The sequence below is a fragment of the Notamacropus eugenii genome, chromosome 1 (genome assembly GCF_028372415.1).
Source record: "Notamacropus eugenii isolate mMacEug1 chromosome 1, mMacEug1.pri_v2, whole genome shotgun sequence".
Classification (NCBI taxonomy): domain Eukaryota; kingdom Metazoa; phylum Chordata; class Mammalia; order Diprotodontia; family Macropodidae; genus Notamacropus; species Notamacropus eugenii.
The window spans coordinates 469045483-469069042 of NC_092872.1; the positions used below are offsets into that span (position 1 = coordinate 469045483).

Consider the following 23560-nt stretch of genomic DNA (forward strand, 5'->3'; position numbering starts at 1 on the left):
CCTCCATCTCTAAGAAGCCCTACTTTCATTCAAAACTCAGCCCAAGTGAGATCTGCAAGAAGCTACCTTATCCTTATTTTGCATGTACTTTTATACGTACACTTTGTCTCTCAGAAAAAAAGCTCCTTTAAGGCAGACTTTCATTTTTGTTTTTGTCTCCCTAGTACAGTAACTGACACATAGAAGATGGTTACTAAAATATATGTAGCTTAACCAATGTGAGAGAAAGTAAAGAACAGATACTGTCCAGGTGCTCTATTAGTATCCATCCCTGCTACAACAGAAAGTCAGAGAAAGGCAATGTGCACATTGGGTGGTACCCCTGGAAGGATTTGTGGGAATACATGGAACAATCACACAGGAGAGACAGACATGGATAGATTGTAATCTGTATCACTGGGAGGAGTACCTACATAGTTAAAATCATAGTCACTCAAGAAGTATTGAGCAAAAGGTCATTTCTTATTTAGTACTGTATTAATCATTTTTTACAAATAATGCTTTATATGCTGAGGGGGGAGAGACTCAAGGTGTAAAACAAATCATACACTTTTGAACATGCAAATGTGTGGGTTTGGATTTGCTTGACCATACTTATTAAGAGAATTATGTAATTCTTTATTCCTTGGAGAATAAAGGGAAGTTAGCAATAGCAATGACAAAAAAAATCATTTAAGTGTTCGTTTTAAATGTTCATTGAAAAATGAAATAAAATATACATTAAAGAAGCAACTCTGGAAGGAAATACAAGCAGAACAGCTTTGAAACTAACATAAATTTAATACACTTTTTTAAAGTATTTATAGATGCGAGGTTTCAGATACAAATCTCTTTTTCTGTCTTTTGTATAAAGATTAAAAAAAAGTGACATTTAGAAAACCCTGGTCTCTTCCTAAGTGAGACATAGGTATTCTCTCCATTTGGGTTCTGTTCCAGCTTAGGGTTTAACAGGGTGTATGTAATGATTCTTTTTGAAAAGAAGCAACAGAAAGAGGAGGTGAATTACCTAGTCACAGAGTGGCAGAACAGGACTAGTAGGTCTCCTAACTCCTGATTTGGTACTTTTCCACTTAGCTGGAAGAAGCCCAAATTTAGGCTCCTTAGGAAGCAGTTCACAGAATCTCAAAAGAGACAGCAGAGACCATTTAGACCAACCCCCAAATTTTACACTATTGAAACTAGAGCAGAATTTTCCCAAGATCACACAGATTGTGATTAGCAGCAACTCATCACCTTTCTCCAAATCCAGTTTTCTTTTACTCTCCCCCTTGGCTGGATGTGTGTGTAAAATAAGGTTTCAAGGATATTTTTAGAAGGTTTAGAATGACTGAGAATCAAGGTTCAGTTAAAACCTCAACCCAGGCTTTGAGGCAGGAGAATTTTATGACTGAATTAGTTTTAGGGGAGGGCATTTTGGTCATATTTTTAGGTGGCCTTGAGATTAGGCAGAAGGACTCAGAATTATTCAAGTCATACCAATGTACCTTAAAGGATGTAAATTACAGAATATCAGTTGCAATTTTTTACTCCCATGATGAGACTTGGGGAGACTGAATAGGTGTCCCAGTGTATAGAGTTGGGGGAAATAGCACTGCAGTAGGAATGAGGCCTGAGTGGTAGACCATATGCTCTGAACCTCCTTATTTGACAAAAGAAGAAACGAGTCTCAAAAGGGCTGGAACTTGCCCCAGATAATACATCAAGTTAATGGCAGAGTTGGGGATTACAATCTAGGTCTTCTAAATCCAAGCCCAGCATACATTATTGAACCCTTATTTTTATTCTTAAAAGTAACAATAAAATACTCAAAATGAAAAAAAAATGATTATACATAAAACTGCAAACTCCAAATTACTGGCAAATTTTGTACATGTGATTAATTAAAATGCTCCCATTTGCTTTTGTAACCCTTTCTGATCAACATATTTTAATTTTGTTGCCAGCTTTTTACAGTGGTAGCTCTACATTGTATCCTATTCAAATTCTCTTTTTTTTATTCTGCACGTCACATTTCTTTCAATCTCCCAGGCATTTTCAGATCATTCTTGATTTCCTAGGGCACATTAATGTTCGATGACGTTCAATTTGTTCAGAGAATACTCAGCCACTGACACATTCCCTAATTTGTTTAACAGATGAGGAAACTAAGGCCCACCTTGATGAGATTGACGCAGCTAGAAAGCATATGGAGTAGGAACAAGGACCCAAGCGTCCAGATTCCTGCTCTAACTTTCCACTCCTATGATGAGTCTTGTTGAGGCTGAGAAAATGAGATGGCCAGTGTAGAAGTAGCATGGAAGGGAAAAGGCCTGCAGGGGAATGAGAAGGTCTGAGCTGCAGTCCCCAGGGGGGTGACCTTGGATAACTCACTCTACCTGAACCTGTTTCCTTCCCCCTTCTAACAAGGCTAAGGTGTGTCTTACAGTTCCAACAACTTCTTGCTCCTTCTGTTTCTCCTATAAAAAAGAGATCGTTCTACAGGGAACCTAAGAAGGAATAGGGGGGGAAAAAAAGCTCCACGCACCTCCACCCCCGAGTTCCCAGCTAAGCTTGGCACCTGTCCCGGGGACTGGCACATTTGAACAATAAAGGAGGAGGCTTGAATGACTTAGGAGCCGCTCCCAACTCGTAAATTCCTAGGAAGCCGAGCTGCTCGGCCGAAGACACAAAATGGGGCTTTGTGTCCCTCGCGGGCACCCGACGCGGACTACAGCTTCCAGGAGGCCGCGTTCGCAGTGACGGCGGCCGGAGCGGCCACGTAACCGTTGGCGGCGCAGGCGCGCTGCGGGCAGCCGGCCGGGCGGGCGCTTCGCGGTTTGAATGGCTCCGGGCCGGGGCCGCCCGTTCGCCTAAGAAGCGGCCGTCGCGGAGCGGAGCGGAGCGCGATGCCGGCAGGGGCAGACCAGCCGCCTCCGCCGGCGGCGGCCTCCGAAGAGGAGGAAGACGACGGCGCGGAAGAGGAAGCGCCCACGGAGGATGGTGGGGAGGAGGCTGGGGCAGAGCGCGGCGGGCCTGTCGGGCAGACGCCGGCGCCTCAGACGCGCCAGCGGTTTGACGAGCTTTGCGGCCGCCTCAACATGGACGAGGAGGCGCGGGCCGAGGCGTGGGAGAGCTACCGGAGCATGAGCCAAAGCTACACGCTGGAGGTGCGCCCGCATCCAGGGAGGGGCGGGCGGGCGGGCCTGGGGCAGAGCCGCAGCCGGATTTCGGGCCTGGCCACCGCCCCTCCGGGTCGAGTGCCCGCCTCCCGCGGACTCGTGCCCACCGCACGCACACGCACGCACACGCACGCGCGCACGGTGGGCGACGTACGCCCTCCCCCGGAGGGGCTGTTTGCCTTGGAGCGAGAAAGGCTCCTCTTGGGGGCGGGGGATTTAAAGGCAGGCTGGAACGCTGTGTGGCTCTTCGCTGGTGACCTCCCCTCCCCGACCCTCCGTTGCTCGTCTGTAAAATGGGGGGTCGGATTAAATCATTCTGAGGGCCCTTCACGCCTTCGTGTCAGTAGTTCGTGAACATTTAGCGAATGCCTCCTGTGTGCCAGGCCCTGTGCTAAGCTCTGGGAAGACAAAGAGAGATGTAAAACAAGCCCTGAGCTCCCAGTGTCCTGAGGGGGAGAGCACACCTAAAAAAGTGAGGAAGGAGCGGGGCAGGGTGTCATCAAGTCCGGCCGCTTGCATGGGGAATGATCCCGGGAGGTGAGGGTTGCTGAGGAGATCATGAAATCCAGGAGGTCATCTGGGTGGGAAATAAAGGCGAAGAGCTAGCAGAATGTGAGCCATTATTAATTATTTTGTGTGGGCAATCATTCCTTGAATGCAGTTCTTTCTGACTTGAGGGATGCTTGATATTACTAAGTCCTGATCTTCTATTAACTTTATGGAAGGTTTCAGCTAGTTCAGCCCCCTGACCTAAGTAGTGTTTTCTTATTCTTTACAGGTAGTAAAAAGATTTCATTCCCAACTTTGCTAAGATAGGTGCAGGATGGTATAATGAAAAGATTACTGAGCTTGGAGGTACAAGAGCTAAAATTTAGAACGGGAAGGGGCTTTGGAAATCATTGAGATCGACCCCTAATATTATTTTCACCTCTAAATCCTATTGATCTATAACCTGAACAACACTGCATTTCTTTGTATGCTGACAAGTGGTCATCCAATCACTTATTTTTTTAATTTCATCATTATTTGTAAAACAAACAAACCAAAACACTCCCATAGTATTTTAAGTTTTACAAAGCACTTTGCTGATGACTCAGTGAAACAGGTAAAGTAGTATCTCCATTCTTTAGATGAGGAAACACTTAGTGGCAAAGTTACTTGCTTGAATTACAATGCTAGAAAGTTTTAGAGCTGAGAGTTGTATGTGTTTCATATCCCTCAGTAAACTGTATGTATGTATGTATCCAAGCCATGTATCCATGAAGGCAGGGACTATTCTCACCAAACTTTGTATCTCCCCCTCATACTTAGGGAATGCTCTTAAAATACAAATAAATGCATATTGACCCATAAATTTAATGCATTGACCACTCAGGACTAATTTAAACCATGTGGAAAGGATGTCAGTCATGCTTTTGGATAAGAGTGAGCCTTTGAGGTACTGCTAAATACAAAGGAACTGCACAAAGGTTTTTATCGACCTTGTCAATTTGACACAATGTTTCTTCTCTTCCTCAAGTATTGACACAGTGACTATATTGTGGTCATGTCTTCACTTACAAACTAGAGAATGTTTCCTTCTCTATCTAGTACTGGGTAAATCCTGCTGGTACCCTTTCACAGACCAGTGAAAAACATCCAGAAATCTTTATGCTTTATCAGATGTTTGGCTATTATATTCTGATACCTAATATTCAGGACACCAAGTAAGTTCTGCTTACTGAGAATCTTGGCCTTTGATGAAATATTGATTTGAATCCTCATTTAGTATACCTCTTAGAGACAAAAAGAGTACTTTATTTTGGTGATGTTGAGAAACACTTGTCTCCCTACTTATCACAGTCTCTCTGTGCTGCTTTCTATATTATAACTGCAGTTTCAGTCTGGCAGACCACATTTGCCTAGTATTATGCAGGCAGATATGTTGTATTTGGAAGCAAATGTGACATAGTAAATGCCACATTGCAAATTGGAAAATAAAGCTCAGCTTGTTTAGTACAGAATTTTACCCTTTGGTCTGTCGGTCTACACAAATTATATGACTTATAGAAATGAGGACAACAACTGTTTCTTGCTTGAATTGAAATGTATCCCTATTTTCCCTTAACCAAGGATTTTAAACTTGGAGTCCATGAACTTTTTAAAAAATATATTTTGATAAATTTATTTCCATGTAATCGATTTTCTTAGTAACTTTATATATTTCATGCGATTCATTTCACTGTATTTGATTTTGTGCAGGCTCTATATATATGGACTTCTGATTCTGAGGAGTCCATAGGCTTCACCAGACTGCCAAAGGGGTCCATGACACAATAAAAGGCGAGGAATCCCCACCCTCATCAATTAAGTTAGTGTTCAGTGTGAAGAAAGGACAACTGTCCTTTTCCTTCCTTTTTGATTAGAAAGAATACTAAATGCTGTCAAAGCAATTTGCTTGAGCATCTTCTAGGCCTACCCTTATCAGGGAGAAAGATATTCTTATAGCCCTGGAAGATAACTGTGAAGGTGTTCCTTGGGAAAGAGATTTCATTTGAGTTCCAGCCATTTAGACTTTCCATCATGAAGGAAGTGCAAAATATGTATATAAGGTACGTGTGGCTTTGGAAATTAAGCACTGTTTTTCTTAAACATGAATCTTGAATGGAATGTCAGTGGAGCCACCAATGTCCTTGGGAAGCAGCATAGTACACCTGAATTTACACTTAGAGGGCTTGGGTACAGATCCTGGTTCTACCAACTGGGTGACCTTGTACAGATCTCTTGTTCTCTCTCTGTCTTAGTTTTCTCATCCATAAGATTAGGAGATTGGAGTAGGCATCCTTGCTAATTTAAGGTTAATTTGACTTCATATGTATTTTCTAATTGTGAGCAAAATTATTATATTTAAACAAGGACACAGTTTAAATTCCAATTTGAAGTTTCTTATTTTTGACTTGTTAGTAGCAACTTAATTTTGTTTTATTTTACAGGGGAATGATCTACATTGGTTAGCATGTGCCTTATATGTGGCTTGCAGAAAATCTGTTCCCACTGTAAGCAAAGGGACAGTAGAAGGGAACTATGTCTCCTTAACCAGAATCCTGCGGTGTTCAGAGCAGAGGTAATCTATATATTAAATATATTAAGTGTAAGAAATAGAGTATGATTTATATAAAAGCCCATTAATCAAAGTAATGATAGACCAGAGGTTTTTAATCCAGAATCCATGGAGATAGATTTCATTGGGTCCATGAATTTAGATTAGAAAAAGTAATTTACATCTTTGTTTTCACTAACCTTGAAATTTGAAATTGAAGTTTATTAAAATTTAGCATTTCATTCAAATATTTTAATAGTATTTCATTTTTCCCCATTACATATCCCGACAATTTTTAGCATTCATTTTTCTAAGATTTAGAGTTCTAAATTTTTCTCCCTACTTCTTTTCCTTTCTTCCAAAAATAGTAGGCAGTTTGGTATGTGATACATGTGCTATCATGAAAAACATATTTCCATATTAGTCACAGCTGTGAAAGAAGAAATATATCAAAAGGAAAAAAAACATGAAAAAGAATAAAGTATATGCTTAAAAAATATGTTTTAGTCTTCATTCAGAGACCATCAGTTCTTTATCTGGATGTGTAGATAGCATTTTCCTTCATGAGTCCTTTGTACTTGCCTTGGATCATTGTGTTGCTGAGAAAAGCTAAGCTGATAAGCACACAGTGTTGCTGTACAATGTTTCCTGGTTCTGTTCGTTTCTCTTTGCATCAGTTCATGTAAGCCTTTCCAAGTTTTTCTGAAATCTGCCTGCTCCTCATTTCTTATAGCACAGTCGTATTCCATTACATTCATACACTATATTCACCTTGTTCAGCCATTGCCCAATTGATGAGTATCCCCTCAGTGTCCAGTTCTATGCCACCACAAAAAGAACTGTTATAAGTATTTTTGTTCATGTAGGTCTTCTCTATCAGCAGTACATTAGTATCCCAGTTTTCCCACATCCTTTCTAACGTTTATCATTTTCCTTTTTTGTCACATTAGCCAATCTGATAGGTGTGAGGTGGTACTCCAGAGTTGTTTTTATTTGTGTTTCTGTAATCAAAAGTGATTTAGAATACTTCTTCATGTGCCTATAGATAGTTTTGATTTCATCATCTGAAAACTGCCTTTTCATATCCTTTGACCATTTATTAATTGGGGAATAACTTGTATTCTTATAAATTCAACTCAGTTCTCTGTATATTTGAGAAATGAAGCCTTTATCAGAGACACTGTAATGATCCTTTCCCAGCTTTCTGCTTTTCCTCTGATCTTGGTTGCATTGGTTTTGTTTGTGAAAAACTTTTTAATTTAGTATAATCAAAATGATCCATTTCACATTTATAATGCTCTCCACTTCTTGTTTGGTCATAAATTCTTCCCTTCTCTCTAGATCTGACAGGTATGCTATTCTTTGTTCTTCTAATTTACTTATAGTGTCAACCTTTATTTTTAAATCTTGTACTCATTTGTAATCTTGGTATATGGTGTAAGATGTTGGCTTATATCTAATTTTTGCCATGTTGTTTTCCAGTTTTCCCAGCAGTTTTTGTCAAGTAGTGGATTCTTATCCCAGAAACCGGGGTCTTCGGTTTATCAAACACTAGGTTACTGTGTTCCTTAACTACTATGTCTTGTGTACTTAATCTGAAAGGATGTGCCAGGACCAGTTATTTCTTCTTCCTTCTTACCCACGTCACTAATGTCTTAATAGAACTGAGCTTAACCCCCACCATATAAATGGTGTGGTGAGAATATATGATTCATGAGTCTAAGGACATTGGTTTGAATACTTGGTTTGATATTTCCAATTTTAACTGACCTTAGGCAAGTTGTTTCCCATCCCCAAATTCCTCCTCCATTAAATAAAAGCTGAATTAGATGATCACTAATGTTTCTTTTAGTTCTAAATTCTGTGACCAACCTTCACTGTGGCATTACAAGGGAACACATGGTCTCTGGCCTAGAAACTTAAGTTATAGTTCAATTCAGCTTTACGAACATTTATTAAGCACCTAATATGTGCAAGATCCTAGAGCTACAGAGACAAAAATGAAGTGGTGCCTGTCCTCAAAGAACTTATGTTGTACTTGTGGACAAGTTAACTGAGAGAGAGAGAGAGAGAGAGAGAGAGAGAGAGTGTGTGTATGTGTGCGAATTTCAAGAGAGAATGAAGAAAGGGATGGTGTAGAAGGTAGTATGAGAGCCAGATTTTCAAGAAGTAAGAGGCCTCTTGGAATGTGAAGAAAAACATTCCAGACATGGAGGATCATGCACACTTTCAAGGGCCTAGTGATGGAAGATGGAAAATTGCAGATGAGAATGAAGCAACAAAGAGGAACCTCCTATAGCTTCTTGAGCAGGGAATGGTGTGGTCAGATGTGCACTTTAGGAGGATTCTTTTGACAGCTCTGTGAAGGATTGATCAGAGATGGGAGAGACTGAAAGCAGATAAATTGAGGATAATGTTGTATTAATTTAGGCAAGAGGTGAAATTCTAAACTTCAGAGCGCTGTATAGGAGTAGAGAGAAGTGTGTAGATGTAAAAGTTGTGGAGATAAAATCATAAAGACTTAGCCATTGATAAAGTGTGTATGGCAGGGATAGGGCAGCTAGGTGGTGCAGTGGATAGAGCACCAATGCAGGAGTCAGGAGAACCTGATTTCAAATCTCATCTCAGACACTTGACACGCAATAGCTGTGTGACCTTGGACAAGTCACTTAACCCCAACTGCCTCACCCTGGGTCATCTCCAGTCATCTTGATGAATCTCTGGTCATTGGATTCAGATGGCTCTGGAGGAGAAGTGAGGCTGGTGACCTGCACAACCCTCCCTCACTCAAAAACAAAGTCAAGTGCAAGTCATGTCATTATTTCTCTGATGGCATGGTCTTCTTTGGCAACGAAGGACAAACACACATTCCACTGATCCACCAATCTATTTCTTAGCCAGTACCAGATAGTTTTCATGATTACTGTTTTATAATATAGTTTGAGATCTGGTATTTCTAGGCTACCTTCCTTTGCATTTTTTTTCATTAATTCTTTGGATATTCTTAATCTTTCTGTTCTTCCGTATGAATTTTGTTATTATTATTTCTAGATCTATAAATAAATTTTTGCTAGTTTGATTGGTATGGCACTGAATAATTTAGGCAGAATTGTCATTTTTATTATATTGGATATGCCTACCCATGAGCAATTGATATTTTTCCAGTTGTTTAGATCTGCTTTATTTGTGTGATAAGTGTTTTGTAATTGTGTTCATGTAGTTCCTAGGGTTATTTTGGCAGGTAGACTCCTAAGTATTTTATGTTGTTTATAGTTATTTTAAATGAAATTTCTCTTTCTATCACTTGCTGCTGGGCTTTGTTGGTCATATAAAGAAATGCTGATGATTTATGTGGGTTTATCTTATTGCCTGTGACTTTGCTGAAGTTGTTAATTAATTCAAGCAATTTTTTAGTTGATTATCTGAGGTTCTCTAAGTATACGAATATATCATCTGCAAAGAGTGAAAGTTTTGTTTCCTCATTGCCTTGTCTAATTTCTTTTTCCTCTCTTATTGCTGTAGCTAGCATTTCTTGTACCATTTTAAATAATAATGGTGATAATGGGCATCTTTGCTTTACCCTTGACTTTATTGGGAAGGCTTCTCGCTTATCCCCTTTATAGATAATGCTTGCTGAGGGTTTTAGATACATACTACTTATTATTTTAAGGAACACTCCCTTTGTTCCTATTCTTCCTAGTGTTTTTAATAAGAATAGGTGTTGTATTTTGTCAAAATTTTTTCAGCATCAGTTGAGATAATCATATGATTTCTATTCATTTTGTTATTGTAATGGTTAATTATGTTGATAGTTTTCCTAATATTGAACCAACCCTGCATTCCTGGTTAAATCTCACCTGGTCATAGTGTATAATCCTTATGATATATTGCTGTAATTGCCTTGGTTAGTATTTTGTTCAAAATTTTTGCATCAATATTCATTAGGGAAATTGGTTTATAATTTTTATTCTGTTTTGACTTTTCCTGTTTTAAGTATCAGTATCATATTTGTGTCATAAAAGGAGTTTGGCAGAACTCCTTCTTTGCCTATTTTTCCAAGTTGTTTATATAGCAGTGGAATTAATTGTTCTTTAAATGTTAGTAGAATTCACTCATGAAGCCATTTGGCCCTAGCAATTTTTTTCTAGGGAGTTCTTTAATACATTATTCAATTTCTGTTTCTAAGGTGGGATTATTTAGACATTCTATTTCCTGATATTTTCATAAATATTAATCAATTTCACTCAGATTGTTAGATTTATTGGCAAGTAATTGGGCAAAATATTTCCCAATGGTTGCTTTAATTTCTTCTACATTGGTAATGATTTCAGCTTTTTCATTTTTGATACTGGATATTTGGGGGTTTTTTAATTAAATTATCCAGTTGCTTGTCTATCTTATTGATTTTTTTTAATAAATCCAGCTCCTCGATTTATGTATTAGGTCAATAGTTGTTTAACTTTCCAGTCTTGTTAATCTCACCTTTGATGTTCAGGATTTGCAATTTGGTCCTCAATTAGGGATTTTTAATTTGTTCTTTTTCTAGTTTTTTTAGGTGCATGCCTAATTTCTTGATCTGTTCTTTGTCCATTTTGTTGAAGAATTTAGAGAGATAAATTTTCCCCTAAGTACTATTTTGGCTACATGCAAATAAATTTTAGTATGTTGTTTTATTGTTGTCATTCTCTTTAATGAAATTATTTTTTATTGTTTCTATGATTTTTTTTCTTTGATCCACTTATTCTTTAGGATTAGATTATTTAATTTCCGGTTAATTTTTAGTCTATTTTTCCACTACCCTTTGTTGAATGTAATTTTTATTACTTTATAATCCAAAAACAATACATTTAATATTTCTTCCTACATTTGATTTTAAGGTTTTTATGCCCTATCACCTGGTCAGTTTTTGTGTAGGTGCCATGTGCTACAAAATGTATATTTCTTTCTATTTCCATTCAGTTTTCTTGAAAGGTCTGTCTGTCATATCTAACTTTTCTAATATTCTATTTACCTCCTTAGTTTCTTTCTTGCTAATTTATTGGTTGTATTTATCGAGTTCTGAGAAGGGATAGTTGAGGTCCCCTTCTTGTATAGTTTTACTGTCTATTTCTTCCTGTAATTCACTTAACTTCTCCTTTAAGAATTTGGGTGCTATACCACTTGGTGCATATATGTTTAGAATTGATATTACTTCATTGGCCAAAGTACCTTTTAGCTTGATGTAGTTTCATTCTTTATCTCTTTTAAATAGGTGTATTTTTGCTTTTACTTTGTCTGAAATTGTAATGGTTATTTAAATAGGGATTTCTTTCATATTCATTAATAGGCCCAAGTGTGCTGCTAGGGTCACATGGAAGCCTGTGGTGGGAGGAGTTTGCTGAAAGGGTAGAATAGAAAGGGTGGAACAGGAAGAGGCCGAGCTAGAGCAGAGCTGAGAGGAAATTAGTGAGAGAGCAGTCAGAACTGAAGGATGCAGGCAAGCCCACATTTGTCTGTGAGTGTGAGAAGGGCATTTTGTTTAAGGGAAGCCTGCTTGTGATTTGTTTAATGGAGCTGGTTTGTGGGAAGCCTGCAGGGAGAAGGCTTGGGGATGGTGTTGTGTTCTCTGCATTGTTATTGTGCATAGATTTTTGTTACTATGATGGATTTGGCTTCCTGGTGTCTGAATAAATGTTTTGGTTTTGTCTTCCATGTGGAGAGTCTGTTGTATTTTATGATTCAGAATTGTGCTTGGGATATTCATGGTCACCATGAAATAGTCACATGGGCACTGTAAATATCTCATTGGTGCTACAGAGGTCAGGATTGCTACCCCCACTTTTTTTTAATTTCAGCTGAGTCATGATAGATTCTGCGCTAGCCTCTTAGCTTTATTCTGTCTTTTAAGTGTCTTTCTTGTAAGCAACATATTGTAGGATTTTGGTTTTTGATCACTCCACTATCTGTCCTTCAATTACTTTAAAAATATTTTTTTGAAAAGGGGTCCATAGGTTCTACTGGACTTTAGAAAGGTCAGTGGCACACAAAAATTTAGGAATCTCTGTAGTAGACTAATATTTCTTGGCCTAGAGTGCAGAATATTAGAGAGAGGTAATAATTTAGCCTTTACCTCATACCATAATTCATCAGTTTGTATTTGGGAAGGAGCATACTTAAATTATTTGAATATATATTAACTGTGAGAGATATATTGCTGTTAATTATTGTCAAATGTTTTTTTTTAATTTTGTTAATCATCATCATATTGAAAGATATATTGTTTTCTTCATAACAGTTTGAAGAACTGTTAGAGAAACCCTAGCTTAGAAATTAAATGTATTTGGTAGTAGTCATATAACTCTTTGCGTAAGGTTTATGGGTGTGTGTGTTCATGTATAACTATGATGTGTATGTATACATAAATATCTATATGAACATGTGCGCATATATGTACTATACATACATATCAATATTAATGTTAATTGCTGTTTTTATTTGGGTATCATTGAAATAATTATAATTGGTTAATTATAGATCGGTTAGCCTATTTAGTGATTTTAAAAATTTGGTGATTTTGTTTTTAAGTATGGATCAGTGACTTTATTAGTATAGTAAGCTGATAATACATTGCCTTCTTCTACCAATGCAGATCAGCAACTCTTTATAGGTTGCAGTCTTAAAGAGTTGTCTCCTATACTGTGCATGATAAGTGACTTGCCTCTGGTCACATAGCTAGTATATCCGAGGCAAGATTTGAACCCAGGTCTTCTTGACTCCAAGGCAAGTCCTTTATCCTGTATGCCATACTTTCTCTTTATACTTAGTACATATTAGTTAGAAACATCTAAATTCCACCCTACAGCATTCTTTTTGTTAAATTTAAGGGTTTTTAGTTTCTCTCTTTTTAAACCCAAAGCTGTTTTTTCATTTGTTATTGTTGTTATTTTTCCCAATATTTATTAAAGAAGCATTACAGATAGTTGTTAGAAATTAACCTAACCAGATATATGTATGTACCATGAGTAAAAATTTTAAAAATTCTGAAGACAGTGATTAACACTGTCAAAATTCTGTATCAACACATACAAAAATATAACTGCCTATTTAGAATTAATTCATGGCCTTTTGAATTGTGATCCATATCAATGTTCAAATTAATAAGAAGTAATATCATTTTTAAAAAGTTAACATTACTTAATTTATGAATGTCTTAATTTTTTATCTTTTAAAAACCAGTTTAATTGAATTTTTTAACAAGATGAAGAAGTGGGAAGATATGGCAAATCTGCCTTCACGATTCAGAGAACGTACTGAAAGACTAGAAAGAAATTTCACAGTGTCTGCTGTGATTTTTAAGAAGTATGAACCCATCTTTCAAGACATTTTTCGATATTCTCAAGAGGAACCACCTTGTCAACAAAGAGGACGAAAATACCGGTAGGACTTTCCGTTTGTTAACCAAAAATAAGAAGTTTTCTGTCTTTAGAAGCCATGGATTAGTTCTATTTCATTCTCTGTCTTTAAGAGTTTAAATTGCTCTTTTCCCCCTAAATAAACATTATGCTCATCTGTTTTATCATAATCATTCTTTACGTTTGTATATACTGCCACAGTTTTTGATAGAGTATTTTCGTGTATTGTCTCATTTGTGTTTCATAACTACTCTGTGAGATAAATAATATAAATACAATTAACTCCCTTTTAGAGATGAAGAAAGTTAGACTCAAAGAGGAAAAGTTATTTACCCATGATCACACAATTAGTATTTGGGGAGTCTTTTTATGCAGAGAACAAAATCTACTTCAGCAGGATCTCATTTTACTATGTCTAAAACAAAAGTCTGCATCTTTAAACACATGGGCAAGAATGAGACAGAGCATTTGAGTAGACATTTAAAAATCAATTGCTGTGGCAGTACACTTTTCAAGAGGATTGAAAGCATTATAAACACGGCACTGCTAAGTTGAGTCAAACAAAATAGACTAATTTATTTTTGTTATCAAGTCATGCCAGTTACTGTTAACACAATATCTGTCTACCCTTAGTTTGTACCTCTGTGCTGTGGCTGATAAAAATGGGAATATATGCATTTTCTACTTCCAATCGAAGCCTTATAGATTTCTGTCTGCATAGAAGTTTGATAGTCTTGTAACTGCTTCCCTCCAGTACCCCCACAAGTCCTCACCATAACTCCCCCTTAGGATAATGAATCTAAAGTTCCCTTGGCCTCAGGTCTTTACTTTATCTGCTGATCTATAGCTATGAGTAATCAGCAAGCAATTTCCAGTCCCAGTTTCCTTAGTTGATTAAACAGATGATCTCAAAGTAGCTCCCGAACAGAAGGTTCCTTAGCTGTCTTTCAGTCACCACTTTTCTGGGTAGCTTTCTACTGACCCTGAGAACATTAAAGAAATAACACAATTCAATTTATTAAACATTTATTAATTGCCTACTTTGTGTAGCGCACAATACTAGGCACTGGAGATACAAATATGAAAGCAAAGTTCTCTGTGAGCCCTCAGGGTGCTTATAGTCTTTGGGCACTGGAGCAAGTAGACAAATAAAAACTGGGGAAGGAGATAGCATGGACAACAGAGAATCAGGAAAGACTTCATTGAGGAGGTGGCCATCTACCTGAACACTGAAGGAAACAAGACTGAGAGGTAGAAGCAAAGAGGCTTCCCTTTCCATCTGGAGGGATGGATTGTGTGGAAACCCCAGCAGGAAATTTAGGGTCAAGTTCAGAGAACACAAAGTGGGCCACTTTGATGGAATGTAGAATTTGTGAAGGGCAGTAATGTGAAGTAAACCTGGGAAAATGAGAGCCATATTGTGGAGATGTGCAAATGCTTGGCTCACAAATTTGCATTTTATTGTATAGATCATGGGGAAACCCCTGAAAGTTTTTGAACAGAGAATAACATGGTCACACCTATCCCTTGGGAATATTATCTTGGTATCTATGTTAGCAGATTAAGTTGGAGAGGGAAAAATTAGAATATGGGAGACTAATTAGGAAGCTGTTATGGTAAAACAGGGATGAGTACCTGTATTTGGGTGGTAGCTGTGTGAGTGAAAAGAAGGGAACACATTTAAGATGGTGTAGAAATAGAATTGACATATTTGACAACTAATGGAAGATGGGAGGGCTGAGGAAAGAGAAAAGTCAAAGATTCCTCTAATGCTGCAAACCTGGGTGACTGGGAGAATGACATGCCCTTAATAGAAATAGGGAATTTTGAAGAGGGACAGTTTTCATGGGAAAATGAGGTATTTCATGCATATTGAATTTGAGAAGCTAATGGGAAATTCAGGATGAGATGTCTAGTAGGCAACTGGGGATATGGTGTTGGAATTCCAGAAGAGGAATTAGGGCAGGATATATGGATTTGAGAGTTACTTGTGTATATAGAGTTGATACTTGAACCCATGGGAACAGACAAAGTTGCCGAAGGGGAGCACATATGAGAAGAGGAAGGGGCCACAATACACCGCAGACTAAAAGGGCAGGAGATGGAAGATGATCCAACAAAGGGGTCTAAGAGAGAATTTGGGGAGAATAGTGTCATGAAAGCCAAAGAGGAAGAAAATAGATGGGCCACAGCATCTCAGATGCTGCAGAGAGGTCAGGAAGAAGAGGACTGGGAAAAAGGTATCAGCATTGAAGCTGTTGTTGCTAAGCTTACAGAAGAATTTCAAGCTTCAAGATGTCAGATTTCAAGAAGGATTAAGTGATGAGGGAGTGGAGAAAGTGAGCATTAAGCTTCTTTCTAGGAGTTTGGCTCCTCCAAAGAGCTTCACTCCTAGACTCTGGGCCTTTTTGCTCTTTCAGATGTGCCTATTCCCAGTTTCCTTTTAGTAGATAGCACATAGAGCCAACTGATATAAAGTACCTAAGGCTGCTTTATAACATACAGCAAGGACAAGCTACATAATGGCACATTCTTTCAGAGTATTTTGTTTGGCATGTATTTAAATTTTTAATCACTACTCGGCCCTCCTCATTTTGTTCTTGTTCCTGTTGTCAAGCTTCTTTTGCTGTAGCTCTGACCTTTGAGATTATTGTACTAGTTCATCATGTTTCTGCCATACAGGAGTCATTCTCTACCTCTCTCCTTCTCTGGCTCCACCTATCTTCCTCCCTCTGCTTGTCTCTCTTAACTTCCCAGTACCCTTGAGAAAGGTCCTGTTCTGTCTGCCCTTCACATCTACTCCCTTGACACCCAATGGAAAATGGAGCTACAGACTCAGTCATCTGAACCTCACTTTTGTTATTATCCCCTAGACTTTACCCACAGAAATTTTCTAACCAGAATCTTTTCTGGGAGTTTAGCTCTCCTAATCTTAGCATCTCCTGGGTTCTCCTTCCTTTAGTGTTTTTTCCAGCAGAGTGTAGGAGTTGGGGTTGGGGAGAAGAGCAAGTCTCAGGAAATGAGATAAGAAGATGATGAACTAGGTTTAGACCAGATTGTGGAGGGTCTTAAATACCAAGCTCATAATTGTAGAGTTAACTGAATAGATAATCAAATAAATAAAATTTGTAGGTGTAATTTTAAAGCAATAAAGTGTTATGCCATTTGATCCTTATGGTATTCCTGTGGATTAAGTAGGGTAGGTTTATTGGACACAGTAGTTATTGACAGAGCTAAGGCTAAAACTCAAATCTGCTAATGCTTAAAGCAGTGCTCTTCTTTCACAGGGCTAGGTTAAGCTGTTGAGATCCTGCTAACTGGTCTGAGTGTTGACAGATACCTGATCAGGAAGCCATCAGTTAAAAAGAGGTCTAAAACTCCTCTTCTGAATACCCTTTCTCAGTTGACATACCAGAGCACAGTGAATATGCGTTAAAAGATGGGAAATAGACATGGGGAACTCCTAAAGGGACAGGATAGATGGCCTTTATTTGGAATGGGTTTTTTGGGGAAAAATAGTTCTACCTTAGGAGAAGGGCATGTGGGGCAGGTTTAACAGTCTGGATCTTCACACACAGCATGTCCTGTGTAGTCTTATTGATGTCATTTTAAAAAACATCTGCTTAGTCATATTTTCTATAAACACTTACATTTCAGCATCTCTCCCTGAAGTATATTTCCCCAACTATTGCATACCTGCCAACATCTGGGCAGAATAGGATTTCCTGTCAGGAAGATAAAGTCCCTATTAGCTTTCCATCTAAAATAGAATTCAAGACTGTTGAACTCAGTTGTGAGTTTTTAATTCTTAATTTGTGTCACTCTAAGAGGTCATTTCTAATTCTCATGGCTTTCCCCTTCCAAAGGCGGCAACCGTGTACGGTCTCAGAAGTTTTCCAGTTTTGTTGGGTACTCTTTGTGTATGCAAAAGGTAAGAAAACCAGTAGAATTTGATGTTATGAATTTACTTAATACTTCAGATTTCAGTCAGCATGCTTATGGACTGTCAGAATGTTTTAGGTACTAACTTTGTAAACCTGAAATACCCACATATCATGGTTAACTTTGAAGTGATTCTAAAGGAACCCAACTTCATATTTCTTTTCTTTACTTCTGATCCATAAACATTCCCATGGTTTGCATGAATTTTCCTATGTCCAGATTTCATTATCCTTAATTGAATCTGTCCTTTTAGTAGTTGGAGTGTGTATATTGAGTATCTTTTTCTTCATGAGCTATTTTTCAAAGCTAATCTATTGAGTTGTTCACTGGAAATGTACTTTATTTATTACATGTTTATTATATAAGGATTACAGACTCAGCTATGTGTTTTTTCCTTCTTTGGGGGTGAGGGAGACTCTGTGAGGATGGAGCCTGTAGCTTCTGGTTGAATCTAGATTAGTTACAACTTGTTTAAGCAGGTATGTCATTTAAACTTTGGACAGTTGTTTTTTTCCCCCCACCTCACTTACTCAGCTGCCTATAAGTCTACTTTTCATAAAGTTTATCTCCACAGAATTTTCAGGCACTTTATAGTTCCGGAAAGAAATAACTGTTGTCAGAAGCCCTCTCCTTTAGAAAAGAAAGCCTACTCTACATAGCTTATTTGTTACAGCTTGAGCTTCCTTTACCACTGAGCTGCCTTGATACAGTTACACCTTAAAAATAATAAAGTCCCAAGAGACTTAAGATTGAAGTATAACTTAGTATTATTCAACATCTAGTGCACTCCTGTTATGTTACAGATAAAAAAAAAACTGAGGAAGCAAGAGTATAGTTATATAGGTTTACAGTTGTTGATCTAGCTAGTTAGTTAGTAGCAGAGCCTGCACTTTGAACTTGAACCTAGGAGTCTTTACTCCCAGACTCTTTCTACCAGAGCTCACTTCTCTGGCCACAATAAAGATGACCACATTGGTCAGGAATTTTAAGGAATACTAGTATCAGACATAAGCGTTTAAGCCATTCTTAGAGCTCATCCTTCAGCTTGTCAACAGGGCTGCTGTGTTCTAGTAATACTGTCCTGCACTTTAGAGTGCACCTTTGCTTTCAAGCCCACACACATTCTGTTTGGTATAGAGGAATAGAAAATATTTTACTTGGGATGTGGAACAGCTCTTCTGATAGTGAAGGAATTTTTATCTACCTGTTGCCATTGTATGGATACTTTTTTATATGGTCTCCCAGGTCATGTTTATTTGTAATGTCACAATGTAGAGGCAAGGTAGAAAGTATTTCAAAGTTGGGAGGCCCAGGAGTTTAAATTAGATTTAACTTTTAGAAACGTTGAAGCTCTTTATGTTGTGAACTTGTTTCCTTTGAGTGGTGACCCGTCTCTGCTTGCTTATCGTGGCAAGCATGCCACAGTGACAAGTTTGGGCTTGTTTTATATCACGCTTTGTATCTTGAAGACCAGTGAGTACCACTTCCTGTTTTACATTCAGAGTTGAGCAGATTTTCTTTTTTAACCTCTTTTCAGTGGTGTAGGGTGGCTTAGATTTGCTTACATGATTAAATCTTAGCTAATAGTGCGGCAAAAATTAGATAATAACTGCGGTTTGCATTTCTGACCAAAAGAAGAGGAATGTTATTTTTAACGCTTAATTCATCTACATTAATTTGTTCAATATTTCATTTAAAGTGAAGCTAAAAATTGTTTATCCAAATATACCAAGGTAAATGGTTGTCTTTTTGAGGGGGGAGGGGGGCCACGTGAGGTAAGTAGACAAATAAGGAATAAGAAATCTAAAGTACAAATGTTTGGTGTTTTAAGAATTTTTTAATTCTTTTTAAGAATTAGATATATGAAATTCTTGAGGAATCATCTTGACGATTTTAGAAACAATTTGTAAGGTGTCTTTAAGTTTCCTCTAAGTTGGATATTGTAAAATTCGTCTGTGAGAGGCATATTAATAAAATAATATAGAGAATGTGAAAGATTGGAAGGCTTACATGAATGCAATATTAAGCCTAAAAGCATATTATTAATATTCTTAGTTATGAAAAATTTTAGAATTTTACCTATTTTAAGTATAGTAGATACTTAGACTCCAAATAAAAGTTAGTTTTAATGTTTCTAAATATTTTACATATTTCTTTTAAGTTTTTTTGTGTGTGTGTTTTTGTTATAAAATAGCTGAATAATTATTTTTGGCATATATTTGCTTTTACTCCCTAATCATTTTAAGTAGCTGTGTTTTTTTCTTCCTAGACATATTTACTATTACTATGCAGCAATTTGAATAGGTTTAGAATTGTTAGTTCTAGAGTTTAAAAATCTTAAATTGTACCTGCATATATTGCATTAATTTGCAGGAGTTTGCAATAATTGATAATAATTTGCCATTACAAATTAGCTGAGATATGAAGTCATTTATACCTCTAGAGAGTGAAATATTGCCCAAATGGTGGTTTGCAGTATGCCTGCATAATTTATGACAAGAGGTAGGTACCAATTTTTTTTTTCATTGTGTGCATACTTTTCCTAGTCATTTACTCCTAAGCAGTTTGTACTATTGTGGATTTATATAATTTTCATTATAGAAGTGTACTTTGCCATGGAAGTAATGTTCCTAAAGTTTGAGATTTCTCTTAAAGATAAGTTTTTAATATGTAAAGCTTACAGAATAAAATGTAATGATAAAACCCCAGGTAATCAATAGGTAATTAATAAGTCCTTGACTGAATACTGAATGAATGAAAAGCATATTTATTAGAGGTGGGTTTTTTTTTAAGAAATCAATTTACAACTATAAAATGTTACTTAACCTATAAGATATCTAAACTACATAGCACAGTAGTGTAAGCTTTACATAATAAGGTATGTAATGGGAAGAGTATCTCAAATTTATTTAAATTTGACTCTGAATATTATAATTCTGTAGGTAATTTCCCCATGATCAGTGATGACTTGGTCAATTCTTATCACCTTTTGCTGTGTGCTTTGGATCTAGTATATGGAAATGCCCTTCAGTGCTCTAATCGTAAAGAACTTCTGAATCCTAATTTTAAAGGTAGGTGTGTTAATGGGAGATTAGCTGGCTGCACAACTTTGTAAGTAAGTTGTGTTTGTAGAGAAGAGTTTTCTTTTGATTAGCATACATAAATCTAAATACTTCTGTTCCACAGTTACTAAAATGCTTAAATTATTTAGTAATTGTGGGGAAATTCTCTGTATTACATTGACAAATAATGTGAGATTTAGGGTCTGTGATGATGAGCTCCAGAGCAGAAGACTTTTAGAAAAAGGTGGAAAGCAGAGTTGATTTGTACACAGCAATGCTCTGTCCCCTGCTGGCATCCCTCATCCTAGAGATTTAAAATCTGTGACTCAAAGAGGGATTATAATTTAAAGCAGTAAGGTAAATCTTTTTCATGATTAATAAAATACTGAATTAATACTTTTATTTATGTGTTTGACAGACTTTAAGCTTATGATTTCTGTATAATTAAAGACAACAAAGTTCTTTAATGATACACTGAGACAAGTTGAGATTATAGTGTATAAAAGCAAACAGATAGGGCAGCCATGGAGCTGGTATTTAATGTTTCTGTTACCTTGAGTAACAGTGTGTTGAATTATGGTGGATAGTGTCTAGAATACTTCAGACAGGTTTTTAGCTTCCATCGTTAATGGCTTAATTGACCTCCAGACTGAAAGTTAGAATTGGCTATGAGAGTTACCTCTTGTCAAAGTTGACCAAACTTCATATTCACTCTTATATTTTCTTTCTTTCTTCTCCGGGCCCTTTCTCTCCCATTTATTCCTGTCTGCTTTTTCTCTCTTCTCTCCCTATCTCTCTTCTTTTCTCCTTTACCTCTTTTCTCTTTCGTCTTCTTCTACAACTGCTTCTTCTTCCTTGGTTCCCAATTAACTTTGTTTCTTTTTGCTCCTCTTCACTCTTTTTCCTTCCTCTTTTATTTTCCTGTCACTGAGCTAAGACAAAAAGAAGCTGTAAGTTGATGAGATAAATGTTAACAAATAATTAAGTGAAAGTTGAGAAGTTTTGATTGAATGAATGTCATAATTATCTTTCAGAGCATTACTTTCGCTTTGTAATGCTATAGATGTCTTCTGTCTAATATAGCTCAGCAGTTAGGATATGAGAATCAGGAGATAAAATGACGCTTTGGTAGTTTAGCCTGTTTTAAGCTTTGTTGAGCATATGACATTAATTATAATTTTTTCTTGCTATTCCAAAAATGTAAGAGAATTCTCAAAATTTAAGATCATCTGAGTATTCTTGATGGATAATTAAACTATAAAAATAGATTAGACCTATTATTTTGCTACATACTTTTCTCACCTTGTTGCTGTGTTAGGCTCCGTATCCAGTATTTCTGTTTGGTTTTTTTTAGTACATTACTTTTAATATTGACTGAAAGCCTCATTTATCTTGTGACTGTTTTGTAGGCCTACCTGAAGATTTCCATAGTAAGGACTCCAAGCCTTCCTCCGACCCCCCATGTGTCATTGAGCCACTTTGTGCCCTGCACGATGGCCTAGTTTTAGAGGCAAAGGGAATAAAAGAACATTTCTGGAAACCTTACATTAGAAAGCTTTTTGAAAAAAAGGTTTGTAAAAAGGAGGAAAGACATTCTGCCAAATAGCTAAATTTTACATGATGGATTGAGCAATCTTTTCTTTTGTTTCTTCATAGCTTCTGAAAGGAAGAGAAGAAAACCTTACTGGATTTCTGGATCCAGGGAACTTTGGAGATAGTATGTGAGTGTTTTTGTTATATCATAATAGATACTTAACGATTATATTTTTTAAAACGCAAAATAGAGGTAATTATGGATAAAAACTGCTTACTCAGCTTGTTAGTAATTTGTCTAGTTTCAAATTTGATTTAGGAAAACATGTAGAAATTTTACCTGTTAATCCCCAAATATCAAGATGCTTTTTAAATGTTTCTTAGAAAGTTTGAGGAGTCAGCATAGAACAGTGGAAAGAACATTTGACTTAGGAGTTAGAGAATTTGAGTTCTTAAAATACCCTTGCTCATGCTTCAGTTTCCTCATCTGTACAATGAATGGAGTGGACTAGATAGCATCCGAGGTCCCTTCTGGCAAAAACTCTGTGATCCTGTTTTAGAAGAAAGAATACCACAAAGCTTTGTTGATATTATGGATTTTTGTTAGAAGTTAAAATATATTCACATGGAAAAATCTACTCTTTGAAAAATAATTAGAAGAATTTGATGAGGTCATTGCAGGTCCTCTCACAGGAAGCTAATTATAAATACAAGGCCGTATAGTAGTATATACTGACTGTCACATGCAGTGAAGGAGCTTAAACGTAATCAGCATTGATTTTTCACTCTGATATTTAGAAATGGACATAAGCATACTAAAATCAAACATTAACTGAAAAATGAATTTGCAGTTCTTCTGCTAGTTAAAAAATGGAATAATTAGGCAACCTAAAAGCATTAATTGAAATAGCAGTTCTCTGAAATTGTACTGTTTTCCTTCTTAAAAATTACTGACATTTTTTGTACTGTTGTCATTTCCTAATCTATATCCTTTTCCTCCGTTGAATCTTCTCTTATAACTAAAAGAAACCAGTAAAGCAAAACCAAGCAACAAAGTGAATGCATCTTGTAGCATATACAATATTTCACACTCATAGAATCTCACTTCTTTACTGAAAAGAGACAAGTATGTGATCCAACCATTCTGGAGAACAATTTGGAACTATGCCCAGAGGGCTATAAAATTGCATATTCTTTGATCCAGCAATATCACTTATTACTTCTATATCCCAAAGAGCTCATAAAAAATGGGAAAAGGACCAATCTTCACAAAACTAAAGCAGTTCTTTTTGAGGTGGCAGAGAATTGAAAATTGAGGGAATGCCTATCCATTGGGGAATGGCCGAACAAGTTGTGGTATATGAATGTAGTAGAATGCTACTGTGCTATAAGAAG

The 23560-nt window shown here is 36.9% G+C and overlaps 1 protein-coding gene across 1 annotated transcript in view; it reads left to right on the top strand.

Annotated features, from left to right (window-relative positions):
* Window positions 1-766: 766 nt before the first annotated feature.
* RBL2 (RB transcriptional corepressor like 2) overlaps window positions 767-23560 on the top strand; it is a 44270-nt gene continuing 21476 nt past the window's right edge. The window contains exons 1-7 of the mRNA XM_072632221.1: window positions 767-3146; window positions 6131-6261; window positions 13453-13653; window positions 17495-17559; window positions 20513-20641; window positions 22042-22202; window positions 22289-22353. Of these exons, the coding sequence (XP_072488322.1) occupies window positions 2886-3146; window positions 6131-6261; window positions 13453-13653; window positions 17495-17559; window positions 20513-20641; window positions 22042-22202; window positions 22289-22353 (1013 nt within the window). The 5' untranslated portion in view covers window positions 767-2885. The remainder of the gene's footprint in view (window positions 3147-6130; window positions 6262-13452; window positions 13654-17494; window positions 17560-20512; window positions 20642-22041; window positions 22203-22288; window positions 22354-23560) is intronic.